The following is a 27,797-nucleotide window of genomic DNA, read 5'->3' on the forward strand; positions in this document are numbered from 1 at the left end:
GGCACAGTAAAAGCAAATCTCTTACAATCATCAGGGTGTAACTTAATAGTGAAGAAACAGTCCTTTAAGTCCACAACCAACAGATGCCAATCCTTTGGAATCATAGCAGGTGAGGGTAAGCCTGGTTGTAAGGCTCCCATATCTTCCATCTGAGCATGGGGTCAGAGTGGCTGGAGAGCAGCCAGGCAGAGAGGGACCTGGGGGTGCTGGTTGATGGTAGGATGAACATGAGCCTGCAGTGTGCCCAGGCAGCCAAGAGGGCCAATGGCATCCTGGCCTGCATTATGAACAGTGTGGCCAGCAGGAGCAGGGAGGTCATTCTGCCCCTGTACACTGCACTGGTTAGGCCACACCTCGAGTACTGTGTCCAGTTCTGGGCCCCTCAGTTTAGGAAGGATGTTGACTTGCTGGAACGAGTCCAGAGAAGGGCAACGAAGTTAGTGAGGGGCTTGGAACACAAGCCCTATGAGGAGAGACTGAGGGAGCTGGGGCTGCTTAGCCTGGAGAGGAGGAGACTCAGGGGTGACCTTATTGCTCTCTACAACTACCTGAAGGGGGGTTGTAAACAGGCAGAGGTTGGTCTCTTCTCCCAGGCAGCCAGCACCAGAACAAGAGGACACAGTCTCAGGCTGCGCCAGGGGAAGTTCAGGCTGGAGGTCAGGAGGAAGTTTTACACAGAGAGAGTGATTGCCCATTGGAATGGACTGCCCGGGGAGGTGGTGGAGTCGCCGTCACTGGAGGTGTTCAGGAGGAGACTTGACAGGGTGCTTGGTTACATGGGTTAGTTGATTAGGTGGTGTTGGGTGATAGGTTGGACGCGATGATCTTGAAGGTCTCTTCCAACCTGGTTTATTCTATTCTATTCTATTCTATTCTATTCTATTCTATTCTATTCTATTCTATTCTATTCTATTGACTTCCCTTAAATCATGTAACAAGCGATATTTGCCTGACTTCTTTGGAATAACAAAAATAGGCGTATTCCATGGACTTGTTGATGGTCTTATATGTCCTGCAGCCAACTGCTCATTTACCAGGATGTGACGTTTTCCACTGGCATGCCAATTTTGGCCCGCCGACTGGCCCGTCCGAGCCTTCCTCCACGGTCGGCTCGCCCATAATCCCCGGATGCGGTCTCCACTGTCGTCCCCGTCGAAACAGCTCAGAGTACCCGCAGAATCGGGTCCCTGTTCAAGGCGCCACTTGATGAGAACGGAGACAGGGACAACAGCACTCAATACGAGTGATAGTAATCATCCAACTTTATTGTTCCACACTTCATTTTTTATAGTCTTATCTAATGCATAGTTAATTCTATTCTAATTTAACACATACTATTGGTTTCTCTCTAAAAGGTTACATCAGTGTTTTCACAACTGTGGAATTTTCTTCTGCTCAGTCTAATTGCTCTTTTTCCCAGATCTCGCCTCCTCCTTATCTTGCTTGCCTCCCTTCTCAGGGGCAGCTGGACTTCAGCATACCAAGCAATCAGCACTTTCCCACAACTCCTACTCCACCACTATATTATCAACAGAGAATTCTTCAAGGCCTGAATTGCACAGGTGTTCCTGGGACCCATGTCCCCTCTTGCTCAAAACAATCCCCAACAGGCTTGGAAGTAGAGAGTCAAAGAATTTTTCTTTAAGCTATATATATATATGACAATAACAGGAAAAGTTCACAAGGGCAAGGAACAAGAGTGGATGGGAGGGGGGCAGAAAAGAGTAATACAAAACCAGTCTTTCTCTGAGGAGGCACAGAGGCAGCAGGGAAAAGGATCAGGTCCGGCCACGTGGCTGAGGAGCAGGAGGGCAGCTGCAGTAGCTCTCATCCAGCAGAGGCAGGAGCCAAAAGGAGAGCCAACAGGTATGATGTCCTGTTTTTTATACCCTAGCTGGGCAGGGGGGGGGGAGTGGAACAGACTCAGCTTTCCCAGGGGGAAATGCCCTGCAAGGAGGGTAAAGTACCCGCAAGCCCTCCACCCTGCTTTGTTTTGTTTTCAGAAAAGGGCGTTAACCCACCGCAACAGTATAAACAGCCAATGAAATTGTTTAGAAGGGGTGGACTGTGACCGTTTGAGGCTGTGCCTTTAAGTGCTGGGACACTTTGGCTGAATATTTTGTGAACAAAGACAGGTCTAAACGAATTTCATTGGCAGATTGGTAGAACTCAGCTTTAAGTTTTAGTGCAGCTGGAATTTTTCTCCGTTCGTTCGTTCGTTCGTTCCTTACCCTCTCCCTTCCAGCTTACCTGCTTCTGGGCACCTAGCCAGAGCAACCTTGGATAACAGATAAGCACTAATTTGCATGAGTCCTACTAATACTTTTTTCCCTTAATAACTGCCTTTCTCTCTCTCTAACCCTTTTTTGGGAAAAAAGGGAGGTAGGGGGAAGAGTGGGGTACAGAGGGGGAAACCCTCCTCTGTCCGGAGGAGGGAATTTCGTTCCTGTATTCTTTTTTTTTCCTTGCTGTATATTTCTGTACATATATTGTAAATACTGTATATATTGTGTATATCTAATCTGCCTTTCCACATTGTTTGTAAAATATAGCATCCCTTCTGCTTCTTCAACTGCGTTAGCTGTGTTTTTTTTTCCTCTTTGTGGGGGAGAGAAAGCTAGGCCTTCTCTCTCAACCCACTACAAATAATTATTTATTCCCTAGAATATCTTTTAGTGAACAACACAAATACTTGAATAATAGACTAGTAGTTCTTTGGAACTGGTAACGCTCAATAGAATGTATTTTTAAACATGGTTTTTAAGTAGTAACCTTTTAATGAAGTTCTGGAGGTTTTAATTCAGAATTTTGGGTAATTCTTGCATTCATTGACTTGAAAGTTAGATACTTGTCAAGAGCTTCCTGTCTAGAACTTCTTCCTTCTTATAAACCAGACCAAATTATGTCTGGCAAACTGCTTTTCCTGCAATGGACACAACCCTGACCTTTATACAGTAGGTTGAAGTGTTTCTAAAAGTCACTCTGGTTCTGCCTGGTATATCAGCATAGCTCTGTAAACATGATTATTCGCTGTAATTTCACTCTGTTATTTTGAGGTTGTTTTAAGCATTAAAAAAATGTTAAGTTGAAATGGTATGCTGTTTAAAACAAAACCCTGCAACCCTGAATGTTGCTCCTTTGTCAGACAAAGCCAACTTACTTTTATTACCAGTCCCAACAAAAGTGTTTTTAGAGTATTGACAGGGTGAATCATGAGTCTTTCTGGCAGCTGTATCAGAACCTTTAAGCGACATTGAATGATGTTTGTCAGTGAACCAGAGGAGTATTTGGTTCACACAGGATATGGTGAGCAACGTGCATCCTGCCTGGGCTGCAAACAATCGTCAGCAACAGGAAACTGCTTTGCACCAGCTTTGAAGAATAGCAGATCTTGTTTGAAAGCTTAGTGTGAAGTAGCCTAGCTGAGGAGTTGTCTCAGCTAGGATTTGCACATCTGGGAAGTAGGTTGGTGTTTCATAACATCCTTGCCAAACTGGTAGGAGCTGGGTGTGTCTAGACCTAACTTTGTCTCTTGAGAAACCAGGCTTTTATTTGCATGTGACATCCTTTTTTTTTAAAAGTCTTCCATCTATTTGGTTGTTCAGTGAGTGTTTTGTTTGTTTGTTGTAGGAGGCCCAAACATATGGGCCATCACCTCTGAAGAACAGGCCAAGCATGACAAGCAGTTTGATAACCTTAAACCCACAGGAGGCTACATTACAGGTTGGTCTGAGATTCTATATTACACATTAACTTTTGTGTACACATAAGTATCTTTGTAAAACAGTTTAAAAACTGCATCCTAGCCTTTTGTTGTGTGATTAATAACCATAGCCTTTGGCCAAACACCTACAGGCTACTGCTGAACTTCTACAAGCTTTGGGCTGAAGTTTGGCACAGGAATACTCTTTAATTAACCCTGTCACTTCTGCAGCTAGTGGTTATGTACTGTCATCCTGTCTAGTTTCACAACCCAAAGAATATCAGACAAAATCTATGCTTAGATGGGAGGCTGCCAGGCAGCTCTTAGAGTAGTTATTGTGTCAAGTGACGCCACAGCCACCAGAAGTGGCTCTGCTCTGTCTGAACAGTGTTAGAGAATACTGTGCTGTTATCTTTGTCTTGAGGGAGGAGACAGGGAGAGAGCTGCTGACAGCTTGTCTTTGTTAATGACCGCTTGACATTTATTAACCCTTGGGCCATCAGTGAGTTCTGGATCAGCTAATGGAATTTTGCAGTGCCCTGCTGTCAGTTCCAGTTATATTCAGCAGCTTCTCCTCTGAAACAATTGGGTCATCTTGCTGTGCACCTTGAATTTGCAGTTTTTAAATTGAAGAATCTGCTCACAACATCAAGAAAAGGCTCAATTTCATTGGCAAAAATTACTTTATTTAAGAATGCCCTGTTCTTTGTGTGCAGGTAGACACTAAAGGCCAGCCCTGATCACTCCTACTCTCCTATCTGTCTGACAGTGCCCTCTCTGGTGACTCCACTGCTCCTGCTTATCCTCATCTTGTTCCAAAAAAGACTGAGAAAAGCATGAGTATTTGTCTGTTTGGAACATACAAATCTTCTGCCTTGGCCAAAGATCAATAGGAGATTGGTGTTTACTTCACCACTAGCTGGAAAGCATGCAGTCCAAGGGAGTACCTTTAGGCCATGTTTGGGTTCTTACCTGCATGTACACCTGCAGGTTTCATTATTTGGCAAGTGCTTCAAATGAAAGGTTGTATAAAAAATACAAGGGAAGTTTAAGCATCTGTAATTCACTCATAGGTGAGAATAAACACCACTCTCCATGTTTTACCATGTTTGATAACAGCATGATCGGTACCAATTAATGTGGAACTTGGTATGGAATTGCATAAAAGGTCCCTTTTTTTCCCTTCCTAAAATGCAGAAATACTGTATATTCTCTGATGGAACAGGGTATGATTTAGGGCATGATATTTTTCTAGAGAGGCAGTGCTGGCTAAAGTTAGACTGGATGGGGGAGAAGGAAAGAAATAGCATGCACATCCTGTCTTGTTAAAGTAATTGGGTCAGAACTAAATTTTAATTCATTTTTACTTCTTAAAATCTTATATCAAACTGTTGGCAGCTATTGACTTGTGACCTGTTAAAGCTTTTTATAGTTATTCAAAATCACATCTGAGAGTAAAGTTTCAGGATTACAGAATACCTGGTTATCTGACAATTGCTGAAGGAGTGAGGTAGGATGAAACTGGAAAACTCAGCATCCAGCATGCTGGTTCCTTTCAAAAATCTGTTCCAGAATGGAGTGTTGAGGTCTTCTGAAAATCTGTGTCTGTAGTGTAAAAGTTTGTCATTCTCATTTGTCATAGGTGATCAAGCACATACCTTTATTTTGCAATCAGGTCTGCCACCTTCAATCCTTGCTCAAATATGGTAAATGATTCTTTACTGTTTTGTTGTGGGTGGTTGTTTTTGTCCAAGATGGGAGATGAGAGATTGGGGGTTGTTTAGCCCAGAGAAGAGAAGGCTCCAAGGAGACCTTATGTCTTCCAGTATTTGAAGGGGCCTACAGGATCCCTGGAGAGGGATATTTCTTCCTTGTGGGCTGTTCTAATTTTTTTATTTTGTTTTTAAGGACACTATCAGATCTGAACAAGGATGGAAAAATGGATCAGCAGGAGTTCTCTATAGCCATGAAACTCATCAAGCTGAAATTGCAAGGACAGCATTTGCCTGCAGTTCTCCCTCCTGTCATGAAACAAACTCCAGTATTTTCACCACTAATGTCAGCTCGCTTTGGTACTTATGAATATGTTATTACTTATTTTGCAGAAGTGGAAAAAACCCAGAGTTAATTGCAGCCAAATACAAGCACTGATATGACCATGACGATTGAGTAAAGCAGTGAAAAAACCCCAAGGATATTGTGGTGTAGAAAATTCACAAAGTCACTTTCTTGAGAATTTTTATTATTTAATTCTTTGTAGACATTTAATGATAAAGAAAAACCTTCTACTGAATTTTGACATGAGGTACAAGGAGGCCATTCACCTCTACCATCTGATTTGCTGGCTGTCATCTTGTACTCATAGTCTTTTTTTGTCTCCCTCCTACTCATTCACCTATTTCTACTCAGGGTTTTTCAAGTCAAACTTAGTAAAGGTCAAAGTTTTGTTAAAACACTTATTTGAAATGCTCCTTTCAAAATTAGTCAGGTTTTGTATTTTGGTTACATGATCAACTGAATAGAATTATTTAAAACTGTTTTTCCCCTTTCTGGTGGTGTTTTGGGACTCAGTGCATGCCTGTTGTTACTTTGTTTTGTACAACAAAACATACATGAAGACTTAAGCTGGAATACAAAATGAGTGCATACTTTTATGCTGAAAATAAATGTATGCATATATTAATTGCATACATGATTTAAAATGTCTGCCCATTGCTAAATCTTGTGTTTGCATACAAGTGCATGCATTTATAGTTAGCTATGGTTGGCATACAATTACTTCCTAGCATCCTTCTATCATCATATCTACATATTGATGTTTTTCACAGGATTAAGACAGTAAGTCAAGTGCTCAATCTTGCTTTAGGCAACTGCCTTAAAGAAACCGTTTGCTAGGCATGGGGCCCTAAGTATAGTGTTTTTACCCATATGGATTCTCCAAAGGCTGACACTTGGAAGATGCTTAGTTCAGAAACGGTGTCAGCTTCTTCCTGGAGAGGATTGTCACAATTTTTGAGTTGCAACCTAATTCTCTCTTGGGAGCCAGCCATGGAAAGGCTTGTTGAAAAGCTAGTTCTAGCTGCAATCATAGAAAACTAGATCTCATTCTTTTATGAAATGCTAGGTAAATCTATCTACCTTGAGACTTAATTGCTTGGAAAGATTTTTTACGGCTTTTTAATTCGTGCCCTTCGGTATATTTCTCTTGTCAGCTGTCTTGTCTAAACTTTAGAGAAAAAGTAAATACTATGCATGAGCTTCTATTTTAACTCATTGTATATCTGGATGCAGGTTTCTTTATGTAGTTTCTGCCTAGCATAATGGACCCAGTTTCTTGATGAAACTTCTGGAATATTAAATCATGAATTGTTGGATTTTGCTCTAGGAATGGGTAGTATGCCAAATCTGTCTATGCCAACATCTATGTCTACGATCACACCATTAGCTCCCATGTCTCTGACCTCCATGACTTCCATTCCTCCTTTGGTTATCTCTGCTCCCCTGGTGCCTTCTGTCAGTACCTCCTCGTTGCCAAATGGAACATCCAGCCTTCTACAGCCTTTGTCCGTACCTTTCTCTTCAAGTAAGTATAGTACTGTACAGTGCTTGCTTTCAAAATGGTGAATCTTACATTCTCTGTGGTTAATTTCAGGCAGGAATGATAATACTTGCAAGCAAGTTGAAAAATAAAAAAAAGAAAAAAGTATTTTTTCCAAAGTTCACATTTGTCAAATCAATTCTAAGTAGGTAATCTTAACAACAAGGTACTGATTAGCTTTTCTTGCTTCTATCAAAGTCTTGAGTGCTTATTACAAAGCATCACCATAAACCCAGTTTTTGGTTTTGTTTGTTTGTTTCAGTGCTGCCTCATACTGGTTCTTTAGGTCCCATGGCAGGAGGGTTTGGTGTTTCTAGTATACAGAAGGCACAGTCACTAATCGATTTAGGATCTAGCAGGTATGAAAGTTGTTTAAAATGGTTATTTCTTAAAATTGAGCAGTATGCCTTTCAAAACTTAAGGAGTGTTTCTGTTTTCAAAGTATATGCATTAAAAGTTAGTCTATCTAATCTGAAAGCAGTTTTTTAATTTTTTTTTTTTTCATACAATAAGTAATATTTTCAGTACATCTGACAAAACTGCCTGAAGTAGATGAGGAGTTCAAATGGAAGAAAGCAGTACCTTATTAGTAAATAGAACTTGCCAAGTGGTTATAAAAGGAAAGTTCATGGATTGATGTGCTCATTCATTATAAATAGAATAGAATATAATAGAATTAACCAGGTTGGAAAAGACCCTTGAGATCATCGAGTCCAACCTATCATCCAACACCACCAAGCGCCCCATCCAGTCTCTTCCTAAACACCTCCAGTGATGTTGACTCCACCACCTCCCTGGGCAGCCCATTTCAATGGCAAATCACTCTCTGAAGAACTTCTTCCTAACATCCAGCCTAAACCTCCCCTGGCACAGCTTGAGACTGTGTTCTCTTGATGTAACAATAATATGTTATAAATATTTATGGATTAATTTGTTTTATGAATAATAGAAGATTATTAAACTTTGTAATCAGCTTCCCTGTTTCACCCATAGACCCAAATGAGGGAGTACACTTACCTGTCCCATTGGGAATCCAGGGAACAGTCTCTGAAAAGACAGTCTAGAGAGCACCTCAGCCCCAGCCCAGTTCTGGAAGATGACTCAGAAGTGCTTTCACCTCTTTGTTGCTGATGGAAAGCATCTTGGAAGAAGCTAGATTGAGATTAGACATCAGGAAGATATTTTTATGTCAAGGGTGAATGGGTTGCCCAGAGAAGTTGCGGAGGTTCCAACTGTGGAAGCGTTTAGAGCCGGGTTGGATGAGGCCTTGAGCAACCTAGTCTAGTAGGAGGTACCCCTGTGCCGCAAGAAGGGGTCGACATACGATCAATGTGATCAGCGAAATCCAACTTTATTAAGCATCAGACACATCTTATATACAGTTTACTATAATTATGCCTACTCGGCAACATATCATTGGTTACAAGTTACATGTCAACCCCCCCTCCTGCGGTTTTAACATCCTGCTTCAGCTAACCACAAACATCCTGTTTTTGCAATCCCCTACTTGTTTACGACCCTCAAGGTTACAGTGCCCTTGCGTTATTTCCTGATGATTCAGCTAAATCCATTGTGTTCTGTGGCGTTCTATATCCTTCTCAGAGAAGGCTAAACAATCCTGCAGGCCTCTTTCCTTTGACCATTCCTCTACACCCCTGCCCATGGTAGGGGATTGAAATTCAATGATCTTTAAGGTCCTTTTCAACCCAAACCATTCAATGATTCTGTGATCTGGTGTGAACATGTCTAACTTTGGACTCCTCGTACAGGCAGACATGCAACCAATTATAGCAGATGTTCAGTGAGATGGTTGTAGGTGTGGTGTGTGCCTGTAATTGTATTTTCTTTTGGATTTACAAAACTTTCTTTTGACGGTGTTCTAGTGTTGCAAAGTAGCTGCGCTTCAGTGTGTCTGTTGACAGCCTTCTCATCGTTATGTTACCTAATTCCATGCGAAGAATGTCTCTCCAGCATTGTGCCCAAAAGCCTTTGTTTATATCACCATTCTTTATTGGCTTGGAGGACACTGCAGACAGTCTTGTTCTTGATATAGGAGGAGATTACCTTAAACAAGGGAGGCTGGACGCACCTGATTTTAAGATGAAACACTATGAAAATGCTCGGAGTTGCAGGTAGAAGGTTAGTTGCAGCTAAAGACTCCATCAGGTGCTATTCTGTGGAAACTGAATGGGTTAGAAAAACTCCATTCAACCTCTCATTGACACTCATAAAAGGAATAGGCAGATGTGGAGTATAATGACTTTACCAGCTTAATAAGTTTCTTTTGATTGTGAGTTTCAGATAAATTTTTATGCTTGTGGTTATACATTTGCATACCTCCTAAAGTTATTTAGATATCCACTTTCTTGTGCAAGTTGAGATGTTCTCCTGTGGTTTCCTCTACTGTTACTTTGCAGTGATGGACATGAATTAGTTGGCATAAGTGCCTGTGAATCAAAAGGTTTCCTTTTAGATATGTGTCCCACTTTCACTGTAAAATTCCATGTTAGTGATGAAATTTACAACATGTTAGCAGAGGTAAAACTTTGTAGAAGTTGTCTCCTGTTAACAGAAGATGTTACATATCTGTTCCAGTGCCTATTTATTAAGCCAGTCTGTCTTTTTTTCTTTTTTTTTTTTAATAATTGTATTACAGTTCAAATTCTTCCTCTAGTGCTTCACTAGCTGGGAATTCACCAAAGATTGCATCTTCAGACTGGGCAGTTCCTCAGGCCTCCAGATTAAAATACAGACAGAAGTTTAACAGTCTTGATAAAAGTATGAGTGGGTATTTATCAGGTGAGTACAGCATTTGATGATACAGAGCAGTGTTTTCTGTGTCTGGAAAGTCACAGTCTGAGGCATGGAATCTTGCCTTGGAATTTGACTTCCATGTGAAATAGAAGCTGAAATTGTTGACATTCAGACCTATGCAGGAGAGAGTGGATTACTTGCTGTAATGCAGTGAGTAAAGTGCTGCCCAAGCAGTTAGTCAATGTAAAGTCAGTATGCATGTCTGTCTGTAGTTGACTAGATTTCCCATTTTGCATAAGCATTTATCAAGGCTCTGCCACGGTTTCCTATCCTACAAAAAGGAGGACAATTCTTTCTTTCAAGAATGGGACTTGATATTCTTTATCCTGTTCAGCTGATTTTGGACTGAAGGTTTCATCAACATGCCTGGAAGGACATATGGTTCTTTGCTATCGGGGGAAACAGCTTTCCTGTGTGGTATCGCAAGCTTTTGGTAGACAGACAGCTGTGCTTTTGTAACAGCTATGGGGATTACCATAAATATCCATTTTTCATGTCAGCTTTTCTATTAGGTGCTCCAAATGAAAAAACAGTACACAAGAATACTTGCATCTTTATTGTGTTCAGGTTGTAATGCCTGTCATTAAGCCTGGAAAGCAAACTGTCAGCCACTGATGAAAATGGATTAGATTAGTATTAAAAATAAACACACCCTAGTTCATGACCCATTTTTTTGCTATCTGTGAGTCTTTTTTCAAAGTATTTATTAAAATCTTTTACACTTTCACTAAGGATTTCAGGCAAGGAATGCCCTTCTGCAATCAAACCTTTCACAGACTCAGCTGGCTACTATTTGGTAAGTTTAGTTAGTGATTATGAATTCAGAGTGTTTATAGTATTAAGAGAAGACATGTAGTTTATTTAATAAAATATTATAAAGAGATGACATAGATGTAAAATCATAAACTGAAGCTAAGCTACTTCTTAAACTACCTTGTTTATTATTCACATTTTCAAGACATCTTGACATAATTTTTTTCACTCTCTGTGTTTGTTAAATTCCATGAAACAGTACAGACACTAATTTCAATTTTGTCGAGGGTTGAGGGGAAGGCCTCGAGCCTTCTCCCGCCCCGTAAGTGAAGGGAAGAAAAATGAAAGAAAGGAAAAAAAACCACAGCTGGATTAGCAAGGGAATGTGCTATATTTACAAGCGGGGCTGCAGGATATATATATGTACACAATTTACAGTATTTACAATATATACAAAAATATACAACAAAGTAACAGAGGAATGAGATTCCCCTACTCCGCCAGGAGGAAGGGTTTCCCCCTGTACCCCCTTCTCTCCCCTTTTTCCCCAAAGAGGGTTAGAAAGAGAGAAAAAAAGAGCAATTGTTAATTAAAAGCAGTTAGTACAGGCCTTGTGGTTATCAGTTCCAAGGTCAGTCTGGCCGAAAGCCCAGAAGCTGTGAGCTGCAGAAGAAGGGGGAGAAAGTGCGAGACTGAGACTAGTCCCACTGGGAATCAAAACTTAAGGAAGTGCTCTGCTTCTCCACCAATGAAATTAGTTTAGACCTGTCTTGTTTATAAAACATTCGGCCATGGTGTCCCTTTGTTAAAGGCACCGCCTCAAACAGTGACAAATTTGTAGTTCAGCGATGCACTAGTCCACTGGAGATGGGTTTGTTCCTTTTATAAGTAGAGTTCTGAAACCATGCTTGTTAGTTTTAAAATGCAGAGATCAAGATTTTAAAGGAAGTAACCCTTCAGCTTGTTAGAGTTGTACACCAGTTCCCATAATGATATCTGCATATTACACATTTGTTAACACTTCCATTTACTGTGGTGATCCAAAATGGTTACAGTTGTCTGAAGGCTTGAATAAGCTGCCCTACTAGATAGAGTAGTTTGGATTACACCTGGAGACATAACTCGGATGTTATACATAAAATATATTGGCCTAGCAGAATTCACTATAGGTTGGTGCTTTACATCTCTGAGTTCTCATTCTTTGTTGTCTTTATCCCAGGGCAATCATTTGTTTGTTACTAGCAGCAGTAAATTGTAATGTTCCTTATATTCGTACAGCATGTTTAGTTGCATGCTGTGAAGGTAAAAATGGAGTGTCAAGTTGTATTCCTCCACTCTGGAGTATGGGGAAATAAAGCAGGTATGAAATAACTGTTTTTTCTCCTGAGTGTTCAGGTCAGAGATAACAGTAGCCCATGTGAGGAGGTCTCTTTACCTGTGTAAAGAGGATTAACAGCCCAACTTTCAGTTTTGTGCAAAGTAAGGAATTGCCAATATTTCTACTGGTGTGCTGTATTCATGGTAATTACTATAATAATGGTATGTGTGAATAGTGCTAGTCTGTGAATACAATCAGAATTTCATATCATCATCCCCTGCTTTTGTTTCTCACTGAGGTTTATGCGTGTGATTTATTTGTGTGTGTGTCTCCAAGGATGCATTGCTGTTATTGTATATATATGAATAGCTCTTTGAGAAGGGTTCCTGCTTTCTCAACTGTGTTTCTGTCACCATTTCACTGATTTCACACACATGCTTTTCGAGAACATTTCACATGGATTCTCTATTTTTAAAATTATTTGTACAGTAAATTTTTTTCAGCTCTCATTTGTGAATGATTGTGATGTTTGCTTTAATTATTATTGCTGTTAAAACTGTGCAGGTCACTAGCTGATATTGATGGAGACGGACAACTGAAAGCTGATGAGTTTGTGTTAGTTATGCACCTAACTGATATGGCCAAAGCTGGACAACCTCTGCCACTTACCTTTAGAATAAACCTTTATTAGAATAAACCAAACCAGGTTGGAAGAGACCTTCAAGATCATCGCGTCCAACCCATCAACCAATCCAACCCACCCAAACAGCTAACCCGTGGCACCAAGCACCCCATCAAGTCTCCTTCTGAACACCTTCAATGACGGCGACTCCACCACCTCCCCGGGCAACCCATTCCATAGCGCAATCACTCTTTCTGTATAGAACTTCTTCCTAACATCCAACCTGAACCTCCCCTGGCGCAGCCTGAGACTGTGTCCTCTTGTTCTGGTACTGGGTGCCTGGGAGAAGAGACCATCATCAGCCTGTCTACAACCTCCCTTCAGGTAGTTGTAGAGAGTGATAAGGTCACCCCTGAGTCTCCTCTTCTCCAGGCTAAGCAGCCCCAGCTCCCTTCTTTCAGGTATATCACAGCATCATAAAATGGTTTTGGTTGAAAGTGACCTGAAACAACATCTAGTTCCAACCCCCTGCCATCAGCAGGCACACCTCCTACTAGACCAGCTTGCTCAAGGCCCCATCCAACCTGTCTCTGAACACTTTCACAGTTGGAGCATCCACAACTTCTCTGGGAAACCTGTTCCAGTGTCTCATCACCCTTGTGGTGAAGAATTTCTTCCTAATGTCTAATCTAAATTTGGCTTCTTTCAGTCTGAAGTCATTACTGTGCATCTTATCACTACATGTCTGTTAAAAAAGTCCCTCTCCAGCTCTCCTGTATGCCCCTTCAAATACTGGAAGGCTGCCATAAAGACCCCTTGAAGCTTTCTGATCTCCAGGCTGAACAACCCACAATTCCATCAGCCTATGTTCATAGAGGACTTTTCCAGACCTCTGACCATCACTGATGGCAGTGAAACACACTATATTTGCAATGGGAGTGTTTTATACTAAGAAAATAACTGTGTTATTTCTTTGACAATGGTGGGTTTTTTTCCCTCCAGGAGTGGAAAATACACTGAAAATATAAATGGAACTCTGTCATCATACCAGCCTGTGCAAGAAGAGGAACCACAGAAAAAACAGCCAGGTAAAATGAGGTTCGCATTCTTAATGTATAGGGCCATTGAAATCTTTAGATAATGGAGGACATAATCAAATCTCAAGGGAGCTTCATTTCAGGAGATAGATCCCTTTTAACTTAGATGGCAGGAAGGTTGTTAAGTGGATGTAGTTAGCCTCTTACATATAATGGAATTGAGAGGGCAGAGATAAGAGGCTGGGTTTAGCCTTAGGAAATGAAAAGTGTGCTGATTAAGAACGTGTTCTGGAAAATAAATTCTTCATGGCCAAATACTACTGTGCTATTGCAATTGTTTTTTTCAGTTGAAAGTTCTTGGCATTACTTTGTTTTGAAATGCCATTTAATCCTCTGAAAACTAGATGGTTTGCGCATGGTGTGGAATCTATGATTGACTCCTTGATGCTACCAGCAAAGGTCTCTTTACATACACCCTGTGAGGCACAAATTGCCCCTCTGTTGGGAAGAGTAGTTTCTGGGACCCTAAACCATTCCTTTAGATATCTGTTTATCCTTTACTGTGGTAATTGAGCTTGGACCTTGTGCTGGGTTGAGGCAGCCCCCTTCCCCACCCCTGGCAACAATAAACACTCAGACAAACGGATTGCAAAAGTGATGGAAAGTTTAAATAGAAAGCAGTGAACTTTTACAGCTCAAACTGTAACATACCACCCCTTATTTCATACCATAATCTTTGCACCCAAACACATCATTAAATCAGAAATCTTCCGATGATATGTTCGGCGAAGTCCGTATCTTCATCTGGGCGTCCACCCAAACAGTCTCTCATTCAGGCTCTAGTGTCAGTCCATTCCAGTTCTTCTTCCTTCATCTAGTAGAACCTCTCAGCGATGCAGAGTTCACTCTTCTGCAGTGCAAGCTCTTCATGGATCTGTTGGACATCCTGGTCACCTGGAAGGAACCTCACAACTTCTCAACCAAACCTTTATTCCCATCTCTATTTACTCAGCGGCATGTTTCCACCCCTGGGGCAAGCCAGTCAGAACAATCAGGCTCTAACTGCTTCTCCACCCCTCCAGGAAAACAGCACGCTGAGCCTTTCATAACCCTGCACGGACCTATCCCAAGCCCAGTGCTGACCGCTTCCAGCCGCGGCCTGAGGCTATACAGATGCATGCCACGGTACACCGCCTTCCCGCTAGGCGTTCGCATACCAAGACGTGACAGCATCCAAAAACTTAACCCTCCCCTGGCGGAGGGAGGGGCTGCACCACAACCTAGTGAGAAGAAGGGAGGTGGAACCAGGTGCTCGGCGCCATTTTCGGAACTCGTCCGAAAAAGTCGGGGAAGAGACTAGGGCCGGCCCCGCCGCAGCCCGAGCGCATGGCCGTGCTCACCGCCGCCGCCGCTCTGAGCGCACGGCTGTGCTCACCGCCGCCGCAGCCCGAGCGCACGGCAGGTCCCGCCGCCACCGCAGTTCAAGTGGACGGCCGGGGACCGCCACCGCCGCTCCGAGCGCACGGCCGGTCCCGCCACCACCGCAGCTCAAGCGCAGCGGAAGCGTGCTGGGCCCATAACCCAGAGGTCGATGGATCGAAACCATCCTCTGCTACCAAGAATGTGCTGGGTTGAGGCAGCCCCCTTCCCCACCCCTGGCAACAATAAACACTCAGACAAACGGATTGCAAAAGTGATGGAAAGTTTAAATAGAAAGCAGTGAACTTTTACAGAAAAGCAAAAGCAGAGTGACAAAGAAAAATCCCAAAGCAGACCCAGAGAGACCCCATCCCCACCTGAGGGTACACCCGAGACCCCCAGGGCTCCTTCTTCCCCCTCCCATTGCTAGGCTAGTCTCAGCTGGCCAGATCTGAGACTGCCCATCCCCCCGTGGCCTTGGGCCTAGCCAGGCCCAAAGCCAGGAGACATCTCCCCAGTTACCGGCTGACGGAGGAGGAAGAAAAGAGAACGTGCTAGACTCCGCACTGGATCTTATAGTGGTGCAAAGGATTGTGGTATGAAATACTACATAATTTCCTGTGTCCACCCCTGGGCTGGACTTCTGGACACAGGAAGTAAACATTGCAGGGGGGCACCCAGCTCAAACTGTAACAGACCTGTTTTGTTGGACTGCTGGTTTTAACTCCAGGACCTCTTGTAGGGAACACCCTTAAAAACTAAGCTCTTCCGCAGTACGTTAATGCTTTCTGCAGAGAAGGAACTAAAAAAAAAAAAAAAAAAGGAAAACTTTTTTAACAGAATTTAGTCTTCTCGTATCTTACAAAAGCTTTTGTAATGTTTTCTCTAAAATTCAGGTAATTTTCATGGTTGGTTTCAAAGTATCTTTTTTTTTTTTTCAATTGGAATAGACTTAGGAAAATCTAAAAGTGTTTTTGAAAAGAAAAAATAGTATTTTGACAAATGCAAGATGCTTTTATCATCCATGACCCAACTACCTGAGCTTACCAAAAATAAAGTATCTATGTTTAGTGGCATAACCAAAGTATTTGTTTGAGAGCAGTGTTTTGCACAGGACAAAAATAACTACCTTTCCCTATTTTAGTGACATTTGAGGACAAAAGGAAAGCCAACTATGAGAGGGGGAACATGGAGCTGGAAAAATGCCGTCAAGTCCTGTTGGAGCAGCAGCAGAGAGAGGCTGAGCGTAAGGCTCAGAAAGAAAGAGAAGAACAAGAGCGAAGAGAGAGGGAGCGGCAGGAACAGGAACAGAAAAAACAACTCGAAATGGAAAGGCAGCTGGAGAGACAAAGAGAAGAAGAAAGGAGGAAGGAAATAGAAAGGCGGGAGGTTGTTTTCTTGACAATGTTTTTTAAAGCTTTTAGCAGTATCCACTCAACAGAGCATTCAGGATTTGAATGCTAGCTTTGATTCTGTCTCCTCATATGGCTGTTGCCAGGTTGTCTTGGGAAGAGAATGTTTCTGTATGAAAACACTGTGTCTGTTAATAAATGAACCCAGTGTTGTTATGGGTTGGAGATACTCAGATCCTTCATGGGACAGATGAGATTTTCTTATAAAGTCTGTATACCAAAGAAGTTTATACTGGATGCATAATCCATAGTATTTTGACAGTTGAAGAAGACAGTTAGTCTTCTTGTTTCAGTGCATGCATAAGACCTGCATATTTTATGTGGCTCTGAGAACTACTCAGAGGAGGTTATGATCAATATCTGTCAGTGTGCCCATTTATGGGCAGTATTCCAAGCTAAACAGTCTTTCTCTCTGAATTACATAGCTTTTATTCATCCAGAGTTAGCATCATGGCTTGAAGAATCTTACAGAATTATTTTTCCATTCTTTGATGCTGAAATATGTAAGAGCACTTTACAAAAGACAATATGTTGTGCTGCTCTTATGCTGTTTAGAACCAGCACATTAGATCATGATCTCAGAGTTCTGCATCTCCATTGTAATCTAAAGTAATGTAACTTCCCTGCAGGCAGCAAAGCAAGAACTTGAGCGCCAGCGGCGACTGGAATGGGAGAGAATTCGTCGCCAAGAACTTCGTAATCAACGTAACAGAGAACAAGAAGAAATTGTCAAGCTGACCTCTAAAAAGAAGAGCCTTAATCTTGAATTAGAAGCTTTGGTAAGACAGAAATTTCACTGCACATCTTGCAATACATTATTTTAAGTTATGCAAATCTTAGACTACATTAATGGCCCACTAGGAGTTTCACTCTGGTTTAGATGAAGAATCTCAAGCAGGCATTTCAAGCAATTTTGAAGAACCAGTCATTAATGAATCTACCAACACATTTAGTGCAGATGTTGATATATGTGGTATCATTTGCCTTTTGTTTCTTTCTAGACAGACAAACACCAGCAAATCTCAGGCAGGTTGCAGGATATTCGAAGCAAAAAGCAAATTCGAAAAACGGAACTGGAGGCTTTAGATAAGAAATGTGACCAAGGAATCATGGAAGTCAAGCAACTACAACAAGAGCTTCAGGTGTGTAACTTCCTGTATAGCTTGTAGTTTTCCTCTCTATTCTGTGTTTCTATGCTGTTGATAATAGCATTATATGTAATAATATATATATATATAACAGTGAGTCAGTTTGATTACACTGGAGAGAGGAAATAGCAAGGCCATCAACATTGCAGAGTATTTTATTTGTGGGTTTTATTATATAGAATAGAATAGAATAAACCAGGTTGGAAGAGACCTTCAAGATCATCATGTCCAACCTATCATCCAACACCACCCAACCAACTAAACTATGCAAACAAGCACCCTGTCAAGTCTCCTTCTGAACACCTCCAGCAATGGCGACTCCACCACCTCCCCGGGCAGCCCATTCCAATGGGCAATCCCTCTCTCTGTGTAAAACTTCCTCCTGGCCTCCAGCCTGAACCTCCCCTGGCGCAGCCTGAGACTGTGTCCTCTTGTTCGGGTGCTGGCTGCCTGGGAGAAGAGACCAACCTCTGCCTGTCTACAACCCCCCTTCAGGTAGTTGTAGAAAGCAATAAGGTCACCCCTGAGTCTCCTCCTCTCCAGGCTAAGCAACCCCAGCTCCCTCAGCCTCTCCTCATAGGGCTTGTGTTCCAAGCCCCTCACCAACTTTGTTGCCCTTCTCTGGACCCATTCCAGCAAGTCAACATCCTTCCTAAACTGAGGGGCCCAGAACTGGACACAGTACTCGAGGTGTGGCCTAACCAGTGCAGTGTACAGGGGCAGAATGACCTCCCTGCTCCTGCTGGCCACACTGTTCATAATGAAGGCCAGGATGCCATTGGCCCTCCTGGCTGCCTGGGCACACTGCAGGCTCATGTTCAGCCTACCATCAACCAGCACCCCCAAGTCCCTCTCTGCCTGGCTGCTCTCCAGCCACTCTGACCCTAGCCTGTAGCACTGCATAGGGCTGTTGTGGCCAATGTGCAGAACCCGGCACTTGGATGTGTTAAATCTCATGCCGTTGGATTCTGCCCATCTGTCCAGCCTGTCGAGGTCTCTTTGCAGAGCCTCTCTACCCTCCAGCAGATCAACTCTTGCCCCCTGCTTGGTGTCATCTGCAAATTTACTGATGATTGACTCAATGTCCTCATCCAGATCATCAATAAAGATGTTAAAGAGCACAGGGCCCAGCACTGATCCCTGGGGCACTCCACTACTGACTGGCCTCCAGCTGGATGTGGCACCATTCACCACCACTCTCTGGGCTCGGCCTTCCGGCCAGTTCCTAACCCAATGCAGTGTGCTCCCGTCCAAGCCATGGGCTGACAGCTTGGCCAGCAGTTTGCTATGGGGGACGGTGTCAAAGGCCTTGCTGAGGTCCAGGTAGACTACATCCACAGGCCTCCCCACATCCACCAGTCGGGTCACCTGATCATAGAAGGAGATCAGGTTGGTCAGGCAGGACCTGCCCTTCCTAAATCCATGCTGACTGGGCCTGATCCCTTGGCCATCCTCTAAGTGCTGTGTGATTGCACTCAGGATGACCTGTTCCATGATCTTGCCTGGCACTGAGATCAGGCTGACAGGCCTGTAATTCCCTGGCTCATCCAACCGGCCCTTCTTATGGATGGGCACCACGTTGGCCAGCTTCCAGTCCTCTGGGACCTCACCAGTGAGCCAGGACTGCTGGAAAATTATGGAGAGTGGCTTGGCCAGCTCATCTGCCATCTCTCTCAGCACCCTAGGATGAATCCCATCTGGTCCCATGGACTTGTGGGGATCCAAGCTGCTAAGGATAGTTCCAACCACATCCTCATGGAACATAGAAAACTGTGCAGCTCCCTGGCTCCTTCTGCCAGCTCTGCAGGCCAGCTGTCTGGAAGAAGTTCTGTCCTGCTAGTAAAAATTGAGGCAAAGAAGGTGTTAAGTATCTCTGCCTTTTCCTCATCCTTTGTTACAATGTTCCCCTGCGTGTCCACCAAGGAGTGGAGGTTGTCCTTTCCCTTCCTCTTACTATTAATGTATTTATAGAAGGACTTTTTGTTGTCCTTCACAGTAGAGGCCAGTTTAAGCTCCAAGTCTTCCTACAAGACCTAGCAACATCCTTAAACATTCTGTGGGTTGCCTCCCCTCTCTTCCAAAGGTGATACACCCTCTTTTTTTCCCTCAGTTCCATTAAAAGTTCATGAACCATCCAGGCTGGCCGTCTGCCCCAGCGGCTCGTCTTCCGGTACATTGGCACAGCCTGTCCCTGCGCCTTCAACAATTCTTCCTTGAAGTAGGCCCAGCTCTCCTGGACCCCTTTGTTTTTAAGGGCTTCATCCCAGGGAACCCTCTGAATTAGTTCCTTGAGTAGCCTGAAGTCTGCCCTCCGGAAGACCAGAGTGGAGGTCTTCTTGCTACCCCTCTTAGCTTGACCAAATACTGAAAATTCAATTATCTCGTGGTCACTGGCCCCTAAACACCCTCCGACCACAATATATATATATATGTATATATATATACAAGAAGATGATAGTTGAATGAGAAAAGTGTTCCAAAAGTCAGCTGTTATTTTGCGGAACTGCTAATAGTAGCTTCCCTTTAATTAGGAATTATTCTTTAACTCCAGACTCAATTTTTTGTGAGGAATATTTTCATGTATGAAGAACAAGTTGCTCCTTGGGTTGAATTACTGTGGCCGGTTGACGTTGCCCCCTTAAGAAAGGGAATATGGTGGACGGAAGTTGGTAAACGGAAAGAATAATCTAAACTATTTCATTGGTGAAGTGGGAGGAAGCACCTTCTGAACTGGGAGTGAACTGAGCATTTCCAGGACTTTTCTATCAGTCTTGCTTCCGCTCCTCCACAGTGCAGCTCTGTCTCTGTGCTGGGCTTTCTGCCAAGGCCTCGGCCTTGAAGACAGATAAAGGCCGGTATTAACTCCCTTCCAATTAACATGAACTGCTTCTAACATTTTTTTTTCCTCTCTTTTCTCTCTCTTTCTATCCCACTCTGGGGAAAGGGGGGGAGAGAGGGGAGAGCGGAGGTGGGGAACCCCCACTGCCGAGGGGGGTTACTCTCATTTCTGTGTTACTCTGTTGTATATCTTTGTATATATACAGACCCCAGCGCGTGGCTGAGAGAGGAGGCAGCTTGAGCAGCGCAGCTCTGGGAGTTTGGCTTTTGGCTTTGATTCCCTTGCTTTTCAGGCGGTAAGGGGCTGGTGGCTTGGGACTTTCCAAAGAGAGGAGGAGGGGCAGCGGGCTCGGATTGCCTACCTGCCGGAGGGCAGTGACGTAGCTGGGGGAGGGGTTGCCGCGGAGACCGCGCGCAAACCAAACAGACCCCAGTGCGTGGCTGAGAGAGGAGGCAGCTTGAGGAGCGCAGCTCACCTTCTCACTGACAGGGAAAAAAAAAAAAAAAAAAAGAAGCCGCGTGGAGAGGGTGGTTACTACAAGATGGTCACCACTAGAGCAAAGGCTAGCAGAAGGACAGTGGGCACCCAAACAGAGACCACACACAAGCATGCAGATGTTCAGGCAGGTGGCTGCAGTGAGTGCTGGAACCTGGCACTCGACATGGAGGCTGGAGGGAGCAGCTCCTGTTTCAGGTGTGAGCAGGTCAGTGATCTGTTGAGCATGGTGGTCAAACTAAAAGAAGAGGTGGAAAGGCTAAGAGCTAGAAGAGATGGCGAGCAGAAAATTGACAATTCCCATAATGTAATCTCTTCTAAACCAGAACAGGGGGTAACACTTAGGGGAACAGGGAGTTTGATACCTTCCCAGAAGCAAGATTCTCAACCTCCCTGTAGTAACCCCCATGAGCAGGGCCAATGGGAACAGGTCTCTGCCCGACGGAAGAAATGCAAACAAAGGAAGTCTGCTCCTGTGAGCAGCACGCTGCCTCCAGTGCAGTTACAGAACAGGTATGAGGCTCTGCAGGAGGAACAGGTCATTGGTAAGGTCGAGGACCCAAGAAGGTCAGAAGCTGCACCAATGACAGGTTGCCTCAGGCCAGCCATCAAAACTTACCCAGAAAAGAAGCCTCGCAGGGTCATCGTCATAGGAGACTCCCTACTGAGGGGAACAGAGGGCCCAATATGCAGACCAGACCCATTTCATAGAGCGGTCAGCTGCCTCCCTGGTGCCCAAGTAAAAGATGTTGTAGATAGAATTCCCAACCTCGTGAGTCCTTCGGACTACTACCCACTGCTGGTCTTTCAGGTGGGCAGTGACGATGTAACAATGAGAGGCTCACAATCTATTAAAAAAGACTTCAGAACCTTAGGGCAAATGCTAAAGGGATCAGGGGCTCAAGTCGTGTTCTCTACTATCCCTCTAACGTCAGCAATGGATGAGGACACACTGAGGAAGGGCCAACAGATCAATTCATGGCTCAGGGGCTGGTGCCATCGACAGGGCTTTGGGTTCCACAATCATGGATTGGTTTTCAAGGCACCTGAGCTGAAAACAACTCATGGGACACACTTGTCCCAGAGTGGGATAAGAATCCTGGGGCAGGAATTGGCAGGGCTCATTGATAGGGCTTTAAACTAGATTTGAAGGGGGAAGGGGTTAATAGTCTCCTGCTGGCTGGTGACAAACAGAGGGGCAGCTCACCAGCAGTAGAGAGAAGGAGAGCTGGTAAGGGCTCTCAACTTGCTACCCTGAGGCAAGCCACGAATGATCCATCAGGACATTCTGTGGAAACCGAGGGGATTTGGCACAAGAGGAGGACAGGGCCAGCCCAGCTGAAGTGCTTCTATGCGAATGCGCGCAGCTTGGGCAACAAACAGGATGAGTTAAGGGCCACTGTGCTGCTGGGATGCCACGACATAGTGGCTGTTACTGAAACTTGGTGGGATGAATCCCATGACTGGGATGTAGGCATAGATGGGTATAAACTCTTTAGGAAGGATAGGCAGGGAAGGAGAGGAGGAGGTGTTGCCCTCTATGTCAATAGCCAGTTGGAATCAGTGGAGCTCCAACTGGGGAGAGATGATAAGCTAGTTGAGAGTGTATGGGTCAAAATTAAAGGCAGGACAGGGGAAGAAGATATTACTGTGGGGGTCTCCTACAGGCCACCTGACCAGCAGATCCAAGCAGATGAGGCCCTCCATAGGCAAATAGAAGCAGCTTCCAGGTCACAAGCCCTGGTCCTCATGGGTGATTTCAACCACCCGGATATCTGCTGGAGGGACAACACAGCAAGGCACCAGCAATCCAGGATGTTCCTGGACTGCATAGATGACAACTTCCTCCTCCAAATGGTGGAGGAACCAACAAGAAATGGTGCTATGCTGGACCTTGTTCTCACCAACAGGGAAGGGCTGGTAAGCAATGTGAGGCTCATAGACGGCCTTGGCTGCAGTGACCATGAAGCAGTTGAATTTAACATCCTCAGGGTAATCAGGAGGAAGTATACCAAGCTCACGACCCTAGACTTTAGGCATGCAGATTTTGATCGCTTCAGGGATCTGCTAGCCAAAGTGTCGTGGGACAAAGCCCTGGAGGGAAGAGGGACCCAGGACAGCTGGTCAGTATTCAAGGACCACCTCCTCTGTGTCCAGGAGCTCTGTGTACCAACAAAGAGAAAAGCAGGTAAGAATGCTAGGAGGCCTGCCTGGATGGGCAAGGAGCTACTGGACACACTATTACTTAAAAGGAAACTCTACAGGAAGTGGAGGGAAGGACAGGTAGAACAGGGGGAATACAAGGAAGCTGCCCGAGCAGCAAGAGTCCTGGTTAGGAAAGCCAAAGCAGAGTTTGAGTTGAATCTAGCCAGGGAGATTAAAGGGAATACTAAGAACTTTTACAGGTATATTAATGGGAAGAAGAAGACTAGGGAAGGTGTGGGCCCCCTCAGAAAGGAAAATGGTGACATGGTCACATGTGATGAGGAAAAGGCTGAGGTACTTAATAACTTCTTTACCTCAGTCTTCACTGCAAGGGCCTCTAGCCACACTCCTGATGTTATGGAAGTCAAAGCCAGGGACGGGGAGGAAGAACTGCCCATTGTAAGTGCAGATCAGGTTCGTGATCATCTGAAGAACCTGAAAGTGTTCAAGTCCATGGGACCCGACGGGATACACCCACGGGTACTGAAAGAACTGGCAGATGAAGTTGCTAAACCCCTCTCTATTATATTTCAAAAGTCCTGGCAGTCTGGTGAAGTCCCCACGGACTGGAAAAGGGGAAACATTGCCCCCATCTTCAAAAAGGGCAAGAAGGAGGAACCAGGGAACTACAGGCCAGTCAGTCTCACCTCTGTGCCTGGAAAGATCATGGAACAGATCCTCCTGGAGTCACTACTCGCTCAAAAGAATAGTGAAGAGGTGATTGGGAACAGTCAGCATGGCTTTGCCAAGGGCAAATCCTGCCTGACCAACCTGGTGGCCTTCTATGAGCAGGTGACAAAATTAATAGACGAGGGGCGAGCAACTGATGTCGTTTACCTGGACCTGAGCAAAGCCTTCGACACTGTCCCACACCACATCCTGGTCTCCAAACTGGTGACACATGGGTTTGATTGGTGGACCACTAGATGGATAAGGAACTGGCTTGATGGCCGCACCCAAAGAGTGGCTGTCAATGGCTCCATGTCCCAGTGGAGGCCAGTGACAAGTGGAGTCCCTCAGGGATCAGTCCTGGGACCTGTCTTATTCAACATCTTTGTGGGGGACATGGACAGTGGCATTGAGTGCACCCTCAGCAAGTTTGCTGATGACACCAAGCTGTGTGGTGCAGCAGACACGCTGGAGGGAAGGGAGGCCATCCAGAGGGACCTTGACAGGCTGGAGAGGTGGGCACAGGCCAACCTCATGAAGTTCAATAAGAGCAAGTGCAGGGTCCTGCATCTGGGTCGAGGCAATCCCAGGCACAAATACAGGCTGGGCAGTGACTGGCTGGAGGGTAGCCCTGAGGAGAGAGACTTGGGGGTGCTGGTGGACAAAAAGCTCAACATGAGCTCTCAGTGTGCACTTGCAGCCCGCAAAGCCAATCAGATCCTGGGCTGCATCAGGAGAAGTGTGGCTAGCAGGTCGAGGGAGGTGATCCTCCCGCTCTACTCAGCCCTGGTGAGACCCCACCTGGAGTACTGTGTCCAGTTCTGGAGCCCCTATTACAAGAGGGATGTGGAGGTGCTGGAACGTGTCCAGAGAAGGGCCACGAGGATGATCAGAGGGCTGGAGCACCTCTCCTATGAGGACAGACTGAGGGAGTTGGGGCTGTTCAGTCTGCAGAAGAGAAGGCTCCGAGGAGACCTAATTGTCGCCTTCCAGTATCTGAAGGGGGCCTACAGGAAGGCTGGGGAAGGACTTCTCAGGATATCAGGTAGTGATAGGACTAGGGGGAATGGAATGAAGCTGGAGGTGGGGAGATTCAGGCTAGATGTGAGGAGGAGGTTCTTCACCATGAGAGTGGTGAAACCCTGGAATGGGTTGTCCAGGGAGGTGGTCGAGGCCCCGTCCCTGGGGGTGTTTAAGAGCAGGCTGGATGAGGCTCTGTCCAGCCTGATCTAGTGTGGGGTGTCCCTGCCCATGGCAGGGGGGTTGGAACTAGATGATCCTTGTGGTCCCTTCCAACTCTGAATGATACTATGAAACTATGAAACTAATATTGTAGATATTGTAAATTTGTAAATATTCCCCTGCATACCCTACATTGCTTTGTAAATATAAAGCTCCACTGCTTTGCTAATTCAGCTTGTGAGTTTTTTTTCCTTTCCCTTCAATTTTCTTTCCCTTTGCTTTACAAGGGGGAAGGGAGGAGGCTTCTTGGCCTTACCCTTCCACCCCACCACAATTACCTCCTTTTTTTTTTCTCTCTTTGAATTGCAGGATATGAATCATTTCATATCAGTTGGTTACTGTAAATCATCTTCTACTGTATTTTTGAGTGAAGCTCCTGCACATTACGAAAATTTCATGTGTCATGAAAAGTTACTGGTTTATGTTAGGCTTGAGACAGTCAACTGAAAGGGTCTCATGATAATATTTTCACGTCTAGCATTTCTGGGTTTGGCTTGTTGTTTTTTTCCCAGCTATGTTATTGTTTTGGGGGTTAAAACACTCAATAGTGCTTGTACTGAGAGTGTAGAAGTAATTTTTAACTCTACCCCATAGTGACAGCCTGCATCCATTAGTCAAAATTATGTTTAAAAAAATCACCCATTTTTACTGACTGATTTATAAACAAGATTAATTTCTTTTATGTTCTCTTCAATATCTACAGGACTACCAAAATAAACTCAGCTGTTTAGTTCCTGAGAACCAGTTGTTAAGTGAAAGAAGTAAAAACACCCAACTTGAAACAACTCTGAGTAAGTGCCTACAAGTGAATTCTCTTTGCACTGCTGGCTTTTTATCACTTGTAAAAAGATACAGAGGTGTTATCACACCTTCACTTTGACATCTTTTCAATTAATGCAAATACAGCATTTTTTCACCTGCATGTCATTATTTTCTTCATGTTCTAAATAAGGGGCAAACACACACCTTTTTTGTGAGAAAATACCCATTTTGCTTTAAACTGTATATAGACCATACAGCCCACAGGTACTATTATGCCTTGTCTTTTTTGATGGTGTAAACTCAAGGGAGTTCATTTACATAAAATGCACACTAGTCTCTATTTCAAATCATACTAGAAGTCCCTGTCTAGAGAAGCCTGCTATGAATTGGTCTGATACTAGAAAAACCCCTCACTTTACAAATTACTCTGTGTATTTTGTATGCAATGCCTGCATGTCTCACGTGTGGGGACCATTTCTTCTTTGTGCTGTATATGAATAGAATGGTAAATCAAGGAATGTGTATGAGGAAAAGGTTGGGAATGTGTCTATATAAGGAAAACTATTAGTGAAAACAGAAATCCATGTAATATTGCTTGTGTTTACTAATGCAGGTACAGGAATCGTTTCGATGCAAAAGAAATCTGTAGAAATGGAAGAATTACATCAGAGGCTTAAGGAACAATTAGATGCCCTTGAGAAAGAGACTGCTTCTAAACTTGCTGAAATGGATGCATTTAACAGTCAGCTTAAGGTACCTATATTATCTAAATAATTATTCTCACACCAGTAAGCAGCATCGTTATTTCTTCATCCAGTCATAAAGATTGGTTACACTTCTGCTAGGCTTCCAAAAAGCTTTCTCCAACTTCCAGTGTCAAATAAGAATTACCAAAGGTCTTAGAGTAAGTAATGCAATAAAACTGCACTTAAAGCTACTGCTAATGTACTAAATCATTAATCTTTTGCTAGGCATTGCTTTGCATGAATTAACTGTTGCTCACTCAACTTTTGCCTTCTGGAATTCATTTTGATTTAGAATTGAAGTTTTTCAGGAACTTGCAAAATCTATTCTTAGAGTGCTGAGATTTTGTCAGCTACTGTTTATGGACTGAACAGTTCACTTTTATTGAAAGAAGTACACAGAATATTGTACAAGAAAGGGAACACAAGTGGTGTTCCCCAGGGCCCAGTATTGGGACCAGTTCTCTTCAGCATCTTAACCAGTGGTCTAGACAAGGGGATTGAGTATGTATGTCAGTGACACTAAGCTGGGAGGAAGCATTTATCTGCTTGTGGGTAGGAAGTATCTACAGAGGGACCTAAACAGGCTGGCTTGATATGCTGAGGCCAACTGTATGAGATTGAACAAGGCTAAGCCCCAGGTCCTGCACTTGGATCACAACGCCTCATGCAAAGATACAGGCTTGGGGAAGAGTGGCTGTAAAGCTGCCCAGTAGAGAAAGACCTGAGGCTACTGATGAACAGCCAGATGAACATGAGCCAGCAGTGTGCCCAGGTGGCCAAGGAGGCCAACAGCATCCTGGCCTGTACCACCTGCTGTGGCCAGCAGGACCGGGAAGTGATTGTTCACCTATATTCAGCACTGGTAAGGCCACACCTGGAGTGCTATGTTCATTTTGGGGGCTCTCACTACAGGAAAAGACACTGGGGAGTTGGTCCAGGTCCAGAGAAGTGCAACGAAACAGGGGTCTGGAGAACAGGTCATCTGAGAAGTGTCTGAGGGAACTTGGGTTGTTTA

The 27,797-nt window shown here is 44.2% G+C and overlaps 1 protein-coding gene across 1 annotated transcript in view; it reads left to right on the top strand.

Annotated features, from left to right (window-relative positions):
- The first annotated feature begins 1,688 nt into the window (after nt 1-1,688).
- ITSN2 (intersectin 2) overlaps nt 1,689-27,797 on the top strand; it is a 103,772-nt gene continuing 77,663 nt past the window's right edge. Inside the window, 16 exon segments of the mRNA XM_068143121.1 lie at nt 1,689-1,866; nt 3,631-3,723; nt 5,346-5,409; nt 5,612-5,775; nt 7,089-7,286; nt 7,564-7,660; nt 9,958-10,100; nt 10,848-10,911; nt 12,751-12,892; nt 13,256-13,269; nt 13,811-13,896; nt 16,409-16,653; nt 17,306-17,455; nt 17,678-17,818; nt 25,978-26,065; nt 26,650-26,789. Of these exon segments, the coding sequence (XP_067999222.1) occupies nt 1,704-1,866; nt 3,631-3,723; nt 5,346-5,409; nt 5,612-5,775; nt 7,089-7,286; nt 7,564-7,660; nt 9,958-10,100; nt 10,848-10,911; nt 12,751-12,892; nt 13,256-13,269; nt 13,811-13,896; nt 16,409-16,653; nt 17,306-17,455; nt 17,678-17,818; nt 25,978-26,065; nt 26,650-26,789 (1,992 nt within the window). The 5' untranslated portion in view covers nt 1,689-1,703.

This window comes from Melanerpes formicivorus, unplaced genomic scaffold, assembly GCF_026170545.1.
Source record: "Melanerpes formicivorus ecotype bairdi unplaced genomic scaffold, bMelFor1.0.p_v2 SCAF_9, whole genome shotgun sequence".
In the NCBI taxonomy this organism is placed as follows: Eukaryota; Metazoa; Chordata; class Aves; order Piciformes; family Picidae; genus Melanerpes; species Melanerpes formicivorus.